Consider the following 15,563-nt stretch of genomic DNA (forward strand, 5'->3'; position numbering starts at 1 on the left):
TTCGGTATGTTACGAAATCAGTGAATCTAATTTAAACTTATTTTTAAAAAAAAGGTGTGATAGAGTTAACCATATTTAAAGTGTAGATTAATTTTGTAGGTGTTAGTATTCTATTTTAGCATGTTATCTTTTCCTGTTTACATTTAATGTGTAGCTTAAAATATCTCCTTTAAAGAAATTGTTCCTAAAAAAATGGAGACAACAGCAAATGAAAAGTTGAGCATTGAATTGAATTTTATCTACCTGCTTTCATAAGATGTAAATAAAACTAAAATTGAACAAATATTCCTGTATTGCTCAGTTTATTGATGGTGTCACTTAAAATTGATGCAGCTTATAATAGAATTGGTGGAGCTGTTTTGAGTGTATAACATACTAAATATGTACGATTACCTATATATACAGGGGCTAGTAGATTTGATGCTTGGGCTGACAGAAATTTTCAGTATTTAAAAAAAGGCCTGGCTGGTAGTATTATTCAAGGTCTGCCTGTAGACTAGTAATCTAATTAATTTAATTATAAAATTGTACACCCAATATCTGTTATGCATTAGTTTCAATAACACATAATAAAGTTGGGTTGTGTGACTTGCAACCAGCCAACGTTGTACTGTTCATGGTAAAATATACCGGTTATCTATATTTCGTTTTCTCTATCTCCTGTTTATCACTCTTGCATTACTTCACTTTACAGAAGGTTATACCTGGCTCTTATAGAAACGCCTTGTAAAGAGATAAATGGAGCTAATGCCAGCAAAAATTTGTTTTCCCTAACCTATGTTTATCAATAGCTTCAATGATTCTAAATAAGAAAATAAAACCCAACTGTACTTGAAAATGACTTCCCACAAAATGCAAGTGTTTCTGGTAATTGCTTAGTAATGAATTTAACCTACCAAGCACAGCTATACCAGTTGTAGTAATAATGTAGAGCACAGCTATGCCAGGTAATACTAGACTTGCATGATATCTTGCTTTGGTGCTATATTTAACAATCTGCTGCTTTTGAATTAAACCAGTCCAACATGTTCACTTGGCTAGATACAGGTGGAGTATATAGAAATTACTTTGTAGGTTTACAGTGACTGTGGGCAACAAGTAACTACAGCATTGTGTCAAAAGTATTCACGATTTGCCCAGATTTACTCTTATGTAATTATATTTCATGCATCTCTTTCTTTTATCATTGAATTTCCCTGGAGCCAATTAGTGTGCCACTGAAATGAAATTGGACACCCTGAAAGATAATGAATTGCTGTTTTATCTAACAATATTTTCATATTTTTCCATGGAATGATTTGCAAAATTTGGTGAGCTATTCTTGGAAATAAAGTTCCACTGCAATTATTTTTAAGACAAAGAACAAAATGGCATTGTAAAAATCGATTTCATCTGAATAACTTGTCATACCTTGAAAACCAGTCAACACAAATGTATGAAAATATTCTCAGACAATTAGATAGAAACATATCTTTCATTTTGTGAAATTTTGTTTCCATGCCACTAGAATTAGCCCCAAAAAATTCCAATGGAAAAAAAAAGTTGAAAATGCGTGATATTTAGAATGAATTTTGGCGAAATTGCAAATGCTTTCGGCTCAATGCTGTATGTACATTGTATGACATTCTGTAGTATACGGCTGCCTGCTAGTATAGCTGATCTACCTAGTATGTGCTCATTACATATTAGCAGTCTGAAGGTACAGGAGATATAAATGGAACATTTATTTGATGTGGGTAAAATGTACAAATCTATTTTAGACAACCTCATATTGTCTACACTGTTGGAATAACTTCCTTGCCCCATATACCAATTTTAAGTAATTTGTATCCTACAAACATACGTTGTAATTCAGGATCCAGTGTATTATGGGAATCTACCGTTGATATTATTAATTCTTTGACCCATTGAACATTTATTTAAATAAACTTTATTTATGTATATAGTATATGTTTATCGCAATCCAAACGGTTGGACCAGAGTTGTTCGTTTATGAAATAAGGTCAGGACTAGTAATCTGATGCTGCTTTCAGGCGAGCCTTGACAAAGTCTTGCAAGTCCTGCGTAAACATTTGGTGATCTGCCAGGATTTATACCAAAAAATGTTATTTTTTAAACCAGACAAACAGGTTGAACCGTATATGCGAAAGATGCCCTATTTTATTTACTGCCCTCACAACTGGTTACCTATATAGTACATATATATGTTGTATGACATTTTATATATATTATATATGATATACTGTATTTACTGCCTGTCTGTACAATTGATTTGTACATTTCATCTACACTTTGAATCTGTTTAACATATTGCATATTTAGCCTGCCTACAAATGCCTGAATATTTTCTTGGGCGACATGAACACTTTTATGTAGTATGTTACTATCCTAACAACGGAAGCTGCCTGTAAAAAAATAATCCAACCAGGTAATCAGGCTTTTTATCTATAAAAACAACCTAGTGTATGTTAATGTATTCTGAATGTTAGTTGCTTTGTTGGTAGGAAGCTCTAAACGATCCGAGCCAAAACAGGTGATGTTTTCTGACGGGATCCGACCTGGTGGTGATCTGACCGAGCTAGATGGTTCAGATGCTGCAAACAAACTGCCCCCTCGACGCACAAGTAGGGCCCAAAAACGGGTCGACAGAGGTTCCCCAGGTCAGTCAGTCTTCCTTGTTGATCGTCTTCAAAACAGTTTTGGTGTATCATGTCATTTCATTTTATATACAGAAGTATTTGACACCATAAGTAATCATAAAATTTTGTTTTTCTTACCGGTGCATATTTACTGTGATTTGTGTTTAATACATATCTATGAATTCTTACAGAATCTGGAAGATCCAGTAGAAAGTCTCGTCATAGTGAGGCGCGGAGAAACAAATGTCTGATACCAGAGAATGGTCTGCCACCCGTAATATTAACCAAAACAGGTGAGTGAGATGCAAAGATAGTTGTGCCACTTATGGTCTATATAGAAGGTTTTATACTCATAATTTAGTAAGTCACACTGCAAAGTAAAACCAAATGAAAACCAATAAATTTCATTGAAAAATCACTCGGCTGCAATTTCGTTATTGCAATCCCAGATAGCCATGCATTATGGATTTTGTGAAAAATCGCATGGTTTTCTTGTGATAGACCTTGAAGGAATACATTAATTTTCATTACATGTTCTACAACTATCCTAAGTATTATTACCCACTCTAGTTCATCGTTGAACCAAACTAGAAAATCAACATAGCGGCCAGAGAGGGCAGGCAACACACCCATATTCATAGGATTTTTGTTTATCTATCATAACCAAAGTTCATGAAAAAACATAATTGTGATGATGAGAGAGATAAAGGTTGATGTGTTTTTGTCTCGCCGCCACGAAGTAGAGGAAGCCAGACTCAGGTGATGCTTTTCCGGTGACAGTGGTGTCAACATTAAATTTTTGCGTTTAAGTTAGTTTCAATGAAAGCATAAGTGCTACACCAACCAAACTTGGACCTTAGATGTATCTTTGGTAGAACATCTCAACCCATGCATCAAATGATGTATGCGGCCTACCTTTCATGGTCCATTGACTTTATCAGCATCTCCATCAACGTAAAGTTTTTGCATTTAAGTTATAGTTTCTCTGAAACTGCAAGCGCTAGACCAACCAAACTTGACATGTGCATCGATGGTCAAAGCAGGGCACCTGGGAGACGTATCAATTTGAATGGCTTGTTGATGTTGTGGTATTTCATTACACATGAATGAGTTAATGAGTTGTTTCCTTTATAGATAATGCAATGGATGAGCACCCCGACATGGCTGAATACTTACCGCAAATCAAAGGTAGGAAGACGTCACAAAACGTGGTTTTCATTATATTGACTCTAAGGACACAACTTCTTACTCTTAACTCATTCACCACTGAAATTACATAATGACCTATTCCAACTTTTGAATAGGAAGAGTTCAAATGTGTCTTGAGGGGTGAATGAGTTAACTCTTCCCTGTTTTCAGTTAACTCTTCATTATTAGTAAGAGGTCTAACTTTTACTTTCTAGATCATTGATTTAAAACTGTGTAAACTCTTGCATAATTTCCAAAGAACTCAATTTTTAAATTGGATTGATAGTCTTTTCAAATGTGTAAAATACCATGATATCAAACATTGTCTGTTGGAACAGATGAGGAGGCAGAGCCTGTGATGTTTGCTGTCAATTACAATCTGTCTGTTCTCGTCAAAATTGTCACACGTAAGTTGATCAGAGTTGTGTAAAGCCAAACAAGTTCAATAAGATTTACAGTATGGGCAATGGAAACGATTGCCAACAGGAAGCAGAATTATGTTGAATTTTGTACAATTCATAATAGACATTTTGTATTTAAGACACTCTCTTTAACATGAAAAGTATTCACTGCTGTCTGCACTGCAACACATCAGATTTTTTTTCATTTTTATATCATATTTTGGTCATATTTATAAGTGCATCAGTGAAAAAAAGCCGGTTAATATCTGGTTACAGCATCTGTAAAAGTCCTAGATTTGACTGTAAAAATAAGGTCAACATAGTAAAAAAAATCAAAATAAGCCTCCCTGTAGTGAACTATCTATGAAAGTGTACACTCCAGATTTTGACCTTTGTGCTTTGACCTTTGTATTTTGACCTTTGTATGTTGACCTCTGTATGTTAACCTTAGAGCTTTGACCTTTGTATTTTGACCTCTGTATGTTAACCTTAGTGCTTTGACCTTTGTGTTACAGTTGACTGCTGTGTGAACAGGACCTGTTGGTGTTTAACCACTAAAGGCATGTGTACAGTCGGACAGGATGAAATTGTCATTGTTCTTGAGGTCCTGCCCGATGAGGCCACACTTCCTCGGGACATCCTCTGTCATTTCCAGACCATGTATGAGGAGGCAGGCAAAGGTAAGTTTTTAGCAATAACGGAGGCTCAACATAAATTTCCATTGAAGTTAATTGATCATGAGTGGTAATGGGACATTTTCGCCCAGTCAAACTTTCGCCCTTCGCCCATTAAATCAATTTTCGCCCAGTGTTAATTTCGCCCTTCACATCTAATTATTGTGTTTATTATGCTGTTTAGTTATATTCGCTGTAATGATAAATTCACCATCAATACAGAGGGCAAAAGAGACGAATATTAAACTGCAGCAAAAATGTCCTGGTATACAGTAGTGTTCCTGATGTATTTAAATGAAAATAATGTCTAAATTTCAAATTTTATGATTCATTGAATGAAAACAAAATAAAAATAGTACTGGTTCAGTGGCTTTTTGTCTGAGACCTCAACAACCGTTATATTATATTCATAAAATTTACACTAAAACGTGTTCTCTTCCGGTCATGGTAGGTAACACTGTCTCGGACATGGGCCACACGATATTTAACCAGAGTTTCCTGAACAGCCGTGACCATGGTGGGATGTTGTATATTTACCCCACGTTCCAGTGTCTGCACAAACTGGTACTGCCAAAGCCACCCTACGTGTTTGGGATACTACTACAGAAGTGGGAGACCCCCTGGGCCAAGGTCTTCCCCATCAGATTGCTGCTGCGACTTGGTGCTGAGTACAGATGTAAGTATCTCAATAGAACTTGTTTAAGGATTTTTAGGTCACCAGAGCTTTAGCTCAAGTGACCTATTGCTAATTTTGCTATAAGTCTTCATCCGTCGTTGTGCGTCGTCCATTAACATTTTACATTTTCAACTTAAGCTGAATTACTGTCAAAGGGATTTCATTTATATTTCCTGGGAATGTTACTGACATCTCCCTGACCAAGTGTTATTATTTTTCGGGTCGCTCAGAAATCCAATATGGCCGCCAATGCCGCCATTTTGAAAAAACTATTTCAAACTTAAAGTCAAGTTCTAATGGGCAGATTGATTTTGTGGAACATTTTAAGTTCCATAAACCACTTCTACCTCAACACTTTCTGTACTGTTATATAACACCTTCACAGAGTGGTTTCCAGTATCTGGGGAAAAACACCTGCTAAAACTTATAGAGTGATCACCACTCAGTAATAGACAGTAACTCCAGTACCTCATTGGACAGTGATTCCAGACACAAACTATTTATACATTATTGTACATGTATTTCAATATATCTATATGAATGACTCATGAACGACTCGTAAGAACAATTTTCAGTATTAATCACATCTAGAGGTACCGGTATATTTAAAAATTGATGGTTTTGTTGTAAAAAAATGTCTGGCATTAAGAACTTCTCGCAAATTAAGAAATATTGCAACATTTAGCCTCAAAAATAGAAATGTCTACTTTTGAAGTTACTATAGAATTACATTGTTGAGTTCAATGAATTTATGAAATATTGCCTCCATTTCAGATTACCCGTGTCCTTTGATTAGTGTGCGGAACAGGAAGCCGGTGTTTTTTGAGATCGGCCATACAATCATGAACCTGCTGGCAGACTTTAGGAACTTTCAGTACATGCTGCCCCAGATAAAGGGAGTCACTATACATATGGAAGACAAGAAAACTATCATGAATTTCCCCAGAAACAGATATGATGATGTACGTTCTACTTGATCAGTAATTTTACCTTGTGTCATCATTTAACTTTTGTAGTTTTGGAGATTATGCTTTAAAAGCCCTATTCTTTTTAAAAATGTAAAAGACAGATCTTTGATTCCTTGTTCGGCATGGATATTGGCTGTAAATTCAAGTTATTTAATTTTCGATAGGAAATGCATAGAGTGAATTTTCTGTTTACAACGTCATGTGTGGAAAATAGATATTCTATTTACAGTATCAGATCTAACTGTGGGAGGTAAACATTCTACATGTTTTGTATTTACAGTAACAAGTGTGAAGATAATTAATTCTGGTTTCCAATTTGACAGTTGATGAAGGTTGTGAGTAACAGTAACGAGCATGTGATGGCCATCGGAGCAAGCTTCAGCTCTCAAGCCGACTCCCACCTGGTGTGTATACAGAATGATGACGGCAACTACCAGACACAGGCTATCAACATACAGAACAAACCCCGGAAAGGTGGGCAGCTTTAGTCGGCTACAATCGTATCATTGAGTCTTCTATGATCTTTGTAACTTCACATTTAATAAAATCACTCTGTGGGCATGATTCAATGACATTTATGGTCAGTCTGCTTTTTGCATGGAGGTATCGTTTGCAAACATGTACAATTCACAATGTTTCAATAGTACGTCAAATCGTTGTCATATATTAAAAACATCATGGGCCTGATTATTGAACCCTGGAGAACACCAGATTTAATAAAAAAATATGTTCACATATTTTATATGAAAATAGTTTTTGAATTATAATCAAAATATAATCTAACATACATCATGTACTTGTAATGAAAAAAAAAAAAATGGTTTTACAGTGACTGGAGCGAGTTTTGTGGTGTTTAATGGTGCTCTGAAGACAAGTTCAGGTTTACGTGCAAAGTCCAGTATCGTAGAAGATGGTCTGATGGTACAGATAACGCCGGACTCCATGGTGGCCCTGAAACAGGCCATGAAGGATATGCGGGAGTACACAGTCGAGTGTGGTAGCATCACAAACCCTGCCCCTGACGAGGTTGTCATGATGCAGTGGGTTGATGATGACAAAAACATCAACATTGGGTGAGAAAAATAGCTTTCAATGCAACAACGACACTCTAATCTCTCAGTGAAACATGTACAGTGATAAAAAAACTCCCCGCTATCATCTTGTCCTGAAGTTGTGCTCTGTAAAAGAGTAATTTTTTGGTGTCAAAATGCTCATATTTTTGTTTTTGGGTAAGTTTGCGAGAAAATATCCACACAAGAATATGTATTTAAAAGATTTATATATTACAGAAATTTCCAAACTTTTATCAGTTTAAAAAGTTGCAAGGATTTAATTAAAAGAAAATTATTTCATAATTTTAGCTGTGCAATTTTGTATCTACCCTTTGACAACTTCTTGTAGACTTTACCGTATACAATTTAAAACCAAAAATTAATAATCAAGATCACTTGTTACTTTAAACAAAGCAGACCCTTTAAAATTTCTCTCCGACATTTCCTACACAAAGTTCAAGAACAAAAAAAAACCCAATAACAACCAACCCAAATTAACAGTTCATGACAAGGCCTAGGGATGTTGGGCCTGTGGACAGGTTTTGTATTTGTGAAGACAGAAAAAAGGATTGTATGCACTTAGTTACTTTAAGGTTTTGTATTACAAGTGTTGGTTTTATTACGATGAAATAAGATGCTATAGAATCGGAAGAGGTTTTACTTATCTGTTTAATTTTTGGTTCTGCGGAACTGAACTTTAATTTTATAGTATCTTACAACTTTTGTGATTCAATTATGAGTTGATCATAAAGATAAAATTTATAAAATAGTATGGTAGCAATGTTACTTGAAACTGATGGGTATAGACGAACTGTTTCTGTCTCCAGAGTGAAAAGTCCTGTGGACAGCATGCTGATGGACGGCATCGAGAGTATCCACATCCCTAATGCCACTGACTACGTAGGAGAGACCTATATTATCAGGTGGACAGATGTGTTCTTCATACAAAACGAGGACTCCGGCTCAGCTAAGTGGGAGCCGGTAGACCTCAGCCGATTGGCAGAGACACTGTCCAATGCCTGCTGCATAGCTTTAACACGACACCTTGACTCGCTTCATGATGCGTCTCTCACAAAGATTGGACTGCGAGTCAACATTGAACCAGAGAAAGTAAGTTTTGTGAAATATATTTGTTTCTAAATAAGTAACAGAATAACAGAGGAAATGGTGAAATGTGAACATTTCCATGCTTGTTAAGAAGATATTTTTTTTATTTATACCTTTGAATTTGGTTGTACAAAAGAAGATTTTTTTTTTATTTATATCTTTGAATTTGGTTGTACAAACCATAATTTATGTATCAATGAAAGTAAGGTTTTTGTCGCTGACGTTTTAAGGATCTTTGACACAAGGTCAAATCCTTCATTAACCTTCATTAGCATCTTTAACGTTAAGCACAATTAACTCTTCATTTGTCCAGATTATTACTTAACATCTTAACTGTTTTCGTAGATATTTTAATAAAATCTTTTAACAGATGTGTACCATTAGTTGATAGTGTTTCTCAAAATAATACTTACCACAAAATAATAATCTCAAGAGGAGTTAAATATGTTAAGTATGTAATGGAAACTATTTGGGTAAGACAAGAGGTCATTGAAAACTGGTCCTGTATATTAGAAGAGTCAGGGAGGAATAATTGAGATCACATAATACAGGAGGAGGGTGAATACGGTGGGTCAGTCACTCAAGTAGGGTGGTGGCACATCCAAGTTGAAACAGTTCAGGTGGTCAGACTGTAGTCAGAGTTAAAAATGCACTGTTTCAGAGAATAAAAAATATGATATCAAGATTAATATATCCTTCTTTCACACGTCCTCAAAATTATCTGAAAATCTACATGTGAATTGGACCTGTTTTATAACAAAATAAAGCAGACTAACAATAGTCAACTCACGCACGTCTGGACCCCGCAATCTACTTGTGCCGAGTATTGGTATTTGCGCCTGTTGTTTTCTTTCAGGTTCAACCGTTTTAACTGGTTGAACCGGATACCCGAAAGGGGCTGAAGTTTAACTGCATATGAAAAAAACAAAAAAATAGAAGATTTGGCTGGAGTTGTATCTGTCAGTTATGTTTAGCTAAATGTATATACCTGTTGTGAGATTGGTGCCAATTGTACTGTTTCTGTTTCAGGTTGGTTATGAAATAGGTGCCAATGAAGACAAGTTACCAGATGCTTACATGAATGACCTTGACAATGAACTCATCCCAGTGATACACAGTGCAGCCTCTCAGAGCCATGGGGGTGCCATAGTATTAGAACTCATTTTTCATGTGCTGAAGTGACCTCCGTTAACCCGTAGGACTTGTTTCAGAGACGCTTTTGTTCACGTTTGTCACTAGAATACACTTCAATGACACTTCGTTTTATTTCAGAGCAATCTTTGTTAAATTTTGTCACATTGATGTGCTAATAAGTGAGTTTTTTCTTGACCTTTGTCTCTTGAGAGTTTTTGAATGAGGTGTGTTCACTCTGTGACCTTTGTTGACCTTTATCATTGAAACTTACTTCAGTGACTTTTGTTCTCTTTTAATATTTAAGAACTTGAGTGACTTCTGTTGATCACAGTCATTTAAGAATTCTTCAGTGACCTTTGTTGACCTTCATTACTAAAACATACTTTACCAGAGTGAATTTGTTGACCTTTATCACTGGGACGTAACCGAGTGACCTTTGTTGACCTTCATTACTAAAAGTGACCTCTGTTGATCATTATCACTTGAGCGTACACGCGTGACCTTTGTTGACCTTTATCACTGGAACGTAACAGAGTGACCTTTGTTGATCATAATCACATGAGCGTACCCGAGTGACCTTTGTTGACCTTATTCACTGGACCATACTGGAGTGACCTTTGTTGACCTTTTTGACTGGAGCGTACCTGAATGACTTTTGTTGACCTTATTCACTGGACCATACCTGAGCGATTTTTGTTGTCCATATTCACAGGGGCATTGTTGATTTTACTCACTAGTATTCTTGAGTAACTTTGCTGACCTTTTTCACTAAAGTATACCGGAGTGACTTGTGTTGATCTTATTCACTGGAGCGTACCTGAATGACTTGTTGACCTGATTCACTGGAGCATACCTGCGTGACTTGTTGACCTTATTCACTGGAGCATACCTGAATGACTTGTTGACCTGATTCACTGGAGCGTACCAGAGTGACCTTTGTTGACCATAATCACAGGGGCATACCTGAGTGACTTTTGTTGACCTTAATTACTGGAGCGTACCTGAGTGACTTTTGTTGACCTGTATCATTGGAGCGTACCAGAGTGACCTTTGTTGACATAAATCACTGGAGCGTACCAAAGTGACCTGTGTTGACCTAAATCACTGGAGCATACCTGAGTGACTTTTGTTGACTTAAATCACTAGAGCATACCTGAGTGACTTTTGTTGACCTGTATCTTTGGAGTGACCAGATTTGATCATTGTTGACTTTAATCACTTAGGTGTACCTGAATGACCTTTGTTGACCTGTATCATTGGAGCGTACCAGAGTGACCTTTGTTGACCTAAATCACTGGAGCATACCTGAGTGACTTTTGTTGACCTTAATTACTGGAGCGTACCTGAGTGGATTTTGTTGACCTTAATCACTGGAGCATACCTGAGTGACTTTTGTTGACCTGTATCATTGGAGCATACCTGAGTGACCTTTGTTGACCTAAATCACTGGAGTGTACCAGAGCAACCTTTGTTGACCTAAATTACTGGAGCATACCTGAGTGACATTTGTTGACCTAAATCACTGGAGCATACCTGAGTGACTTTTGTTGACCTTAATCACTGGAGCATACCTGAGTGACTTTTGTTGACCTTAATTACTGGAGCGTACCTGAGTGGATTTTGTTGACCTTAATCACTGGAGCATACCTGAGTGACTTTTGTTGACCTATATCACTGGAACGTACCAGAGCGACCTTTGTTGACCTGTATCACTGGAGCGTACCTGAGTGACTTTTGTTGACCTGAATCACTGGAGCGTACCTGAGTGACTTTTCTTGACCTATATCAGTACATGTATATGAAACTAATCTGGGCATTGCTGTGTTTATACAGCGTGAAACTTAATCAATTTGTTAACATTTTATCAACACCACTGTTAATTAATTTTCACTAAGCAGTGTTAGCTAACTCAACATTGATCTTATCAATATTCAGGTTCATCCTCTCCTACACTGCTGTGTGGGTAATCACAGGTTACTATTACAAATGTTTGTGTGTGTGTGTGTGTGTGTGATAATTTATTGATGTTTGAGTACCATGAAGTCTTACATATATTTTGTATTCAAACACCAAATAACAAACTCCCATACAGTGTATAGGGCATTTACTAACTTTGAAGACATACACAATTCAACATATATGTAAAATATGGTCATGAACAATCAAAATTGAAAGTGAATTCAACTACAGGTAAAATTATGTTAACTAAGGTTAAACTGTAAATTTTGTTAAATTACTGAAGATTTTTTTCTGACAGCAAGGGAAGAAAAATGATGGCTACTGGGAATGAACCGATGCAGTGGTATTAAGGACACATGCTACCTGTAACATGTTACGATGTATCTCCTTTCCAAGAGAGCGACACACTAGAAAGCATGAAAAGCTCGGTCATGATGGTGTTTTAGTCGCAAGGATCTTCGTACCACTGCCAAAAGATGTAATTTTGCATTGGAAACGTTTTTTTCTGGCACGATAAATCCTTGTTGCAAAGAAAACCATTCCCTCCATAACTTTTATGAAAAATGCAACAGTGTCAGATGAGGATTCGGACCCTTTACTCTCAATGCAGGCAATGGTGCTCTATCTACCCGAGTTACCTGGTAAATGGCAGTTTACAGACCCAGTAGCGCTACAGTTATATCTAAAAAGAAATTAACGGGAAGTTAATGTTCGTACAAAATATTACAGCGGAATTTCTCTAGTGCTTTGCATACAGTGGGACGGAGATCTTTAATACAGTATAATGAAACATGGAAAAAGTATATTGAAAACTCGGATAAATCATTTAAAGGGAGATAACTCTAACAGAAACCATGGCCGCTTTCATTTATCACGTTCCAAACGGTTGGAAAAGTGGACCAAAGTTGTTCTTTTATGAAATAGAGACCGATCTAGCAATTTGATGTTGTTTTCCGGTGAATCTTGGCTTTCAAGGACCGCATGAACAATAAAGGTCTGTCAAGGTTTTACCCCTGAAATAAAACACATAAACTGGCTGGTCCGCATAAACAAACAGGCCCTACAGGGATAAAGTGTCGGGTAATATGTAGCTATAAGGAGGTTGGCCTACCTGTTTGACATATCCAATTTAGATTTATACTAAGTTGACTTACCCTCACTACAGTCTGTGTAATGACTGTTTCTCCGAAGAATCTGTAACACAGCCTGTTTGATAACCGTTTCCCTATAGGATCTGTAATACAGCCTGTTTGATAACCGTTTCCCTATAGGATCTGTAACACATAATTTGTGTGATAGTTGTTACACTACCTTGTTTCTCATTGCTGTATTTGACATAGTATATAGTATTGTTACTACAAAAATTGTTGTAGAATTATATGTTGATTCTATATTTATTTAACTGTAAAGGTATATGAAAAAAGTTGTGCTGTATATATGTTATTCTGGTGAATGTTTCCAATTAGCTGTTTTTTGTTTTCTGGAAGGTAGATACTGTCCTTAGTTATTTATCACATTAGCTCATTTATTTATCCAAGACCTTACAAAAAACGCTAAAAGTGTAACTAGCTTCTTTAACATAAATAAACACCCCACATAAAGATTTCTTTTATATTTATTTGATGATTTCAGAAACAAAATTGTACTGTTCAAAATCCAAAGTGACAAACATTTGTATTTCTAAATGATTATGTATGCTTGTTATTTTTAGCTGAATATTTTGTTTTGTATTACATAATAATATTTGTTATTCATTTATACTGTTTGATTGGTAAACAGAAGATTTTTTTGTGTGATTTTGTCAAAAAATGTTTTTTCCCTTCTGTATCGTATCTCTGCAAGACTGTGAATCCATTAAGTAGGCGTATGATAACACAGAATGTATGTACCAGTAAAGGTGTATGGCTCTCTCATACCTGTCCGGTGTCATGGTTGCCAGGTAACACGTCTGATGAAATGTTGTAATCAGTTGCACCGACAATACTTACTCATGATATGGAGACCAAAAAACACATCACGAAACTTTCATTTTTCATTTTCACCAGGAAGACTTCAAATTAGAGCTGAATGGTTAAACACACAGTCTCAAATCATAACATTTTGTTTTTTTTAAAGCATTACTTGTTAGGGATACTCTCTCTGAAATAAGAATTCATAGATCTGACAATAAAATTAACATAATATGTTAGGAAACCTGAATTGGATAGCTATATATTAAGTTTAGAAAGGTATTCTAGGATACAATTACAGACGTTTGTAGCAACACAAAGTAAGTTTATAAAGGTATTCTAGGATACACTGACTTGTGTAGCTATATTAACTATATTTATAAAGGTATTCTAGGATACACTGACTTGTGTAGCTATATAAACTACTGACCTGATAGCTTTAGAAAGATATTTTAGGATACAGTTACAGACTTAAGTAGCTTTATAAAGTAGATTTATAAAAGTATTCTAGGATATAGAGACTTTATAGTAGCTATATGAAGTAAGTCTTTAAAGATATTTTGGAATGCACAGAATTGTGTAACTGTCTGAACAAGTTTTCTAAAGATATTCTTGGATACATTGATTGATATACTGTAGAATCATTTATTTTCGTGGGGTTAAAATTTCGGGGTTTTCATACACTAGCCTGTTTCAAGGACATTATATTTTGCTGATTTCTGATTTTCTCCTATCTATGTCATACAAAATTTATGTATTTGTTGGGATTTAATTTCTAGGATTTTTGTTATCCACGAAATAAACGAAATTTAATGTCCCACGAAAATTTGTGATTTTACAGTAACTATAAAAAGTAAGTCTATGAAGATATTCTGGTAAACACAGACTTGGGTAGCTATCTAACAAGTTTTCTAAAGCACACTGATTTGTGTAGCTATGTAAATGAGGTTTATAAAAGTATGCCTGGACACCATTACTGGTTCGTGTGGCTATAGCATTTGTGTAGTTGATTGTACAAGACCTGAACTGAACCCACATCGTGTTAGTAAATAGTTCGGGGTTTTTTTCTTCAAATATGTAGATAGCTGAGTGCAAGAATGTTAAAATAAAACAATATAGATGTATGATATAGTTTAACTTGTGATGGTTGTGTGGCCTCTACTGTTATAGGGTTTGTGATATGTTTTAGAATGTATGAGATAAAAAACATTGTATAAAAATTATGTAATAACAGAATTATGTTTGTGATTACATTCATTATTTACACTCTTGAGTATAGAGCCCTTTCAGTGTGTGTAGAAACAAACTTTGTTAGTATGTAGATTTAACAGAGGGCATACCAAAACTTGATGAAAAAGTATGTATTCCGCAATTGAAGGGGAACCTCTCAAATTATTTTCCTGTCTGGGAAAATAAAATGGAAACGAACATCCTTTTGTGTCTGATATTTCATGTTAATTGTCTATCATGAGTTACCTTGCAATATCTGCCGGTGAAGATAGAAATGTGGGGCTACATCTTCTACTACAGAGAGTGTGGTGTTGTTGTTTATCTTAGAGTGTATATATTAAAAGTATCTGTATATAGTTGTACACCTTCCTTGGAAGTGGTCAACTGCAAAGTCTTTGTCGGATTTATATTTTGGGGGCACAGAGAAATAAACATTAAAATGTCAATTAAACTATAGTGTTGTTTTACTGTATATGTTAATGATTTGAGATAAACAGAGAGAATTTTTGCACAATTTAAACAACGTTGAAAATTTTGAATCTGCTCCAACAGTTTTGTATTTCATTTACTTGTTAACCTGTTCTAA

General features: G+C 35.6%; 1 protein-coding gene across 3 annotated transcripts in view; it reads left to right on the forward strand.

The window, feature by feature from the left end:
• Positions 1-15,292, forward strand: part of LOC110442795 — a 28,114-nt gene extending 12,822 nt beyond the window's left edge. For 2 of the 3 annotated variants that reach the window (XM_021486579.1, XM_021486580.1), the window contains 11 exons: positions 2,505-2,660; positions 2,831-2,932; positions 3,774-3,827; positions 4,166-4,234; positions 4,744-4,908; positions 5,354-5,578; positions 6,353-6,540; positions 6,870-7,020; positions 7,376-7,619; positions 8,426-8,708; positions 9,735-15,292. In XM_021486579.1, coding sequence (XP_021342254.1) covers positions 2,505-2,660; positions 2,831-2,932; positions 3,774-3,827; positions 4,166-4,234; positions 4,744-4,908; positions 5,354-5,578; positions 6,353-6,540; positions 6,870-7,020; positions 7,376-7,619; positions 8,426-8,708; positions 9,735-9,887 — 1,790 coding nt within the window. In that variant the 3' untranslated portion in view covers positions 9,888-15,292. The remainder of the gene's footprint in view (positions 1-2,504; positions 2,661-2,830; positions 2,933-3,773; positions 3,828-4,165; positions 4,235-4,743; positions 4,909-5,353; positions 5,579-6,352; positions 6,541-6,869; positions 7,021-7,375; positions 7,620-8,425; positions 8,709-9,734) is intronic. The other variant, XR_002462052.1, reaches the window with a different exon arrangement.
• The last annotated feature ends 271 nt before the right edge of the window (positions 15,293-15,563 follow it).

Source organism: Mizuhopecten yessoensis, unplaced genomic scaffold (assembly GCF_002113885.1).
Source record: "Mizuhopecten yessoensis strain PY_sf001 unplaced genomic scaffold, ASM211388v2 scaffold716301, whole genome shotgun sequence".
Taxonomy (NCBI): Eukaryota; Metazoa; Mollusca; class Bivalvia; order Pectinida; family Pectinidae; genus Mizuhopecten; species Mizuhopecten yessoensis.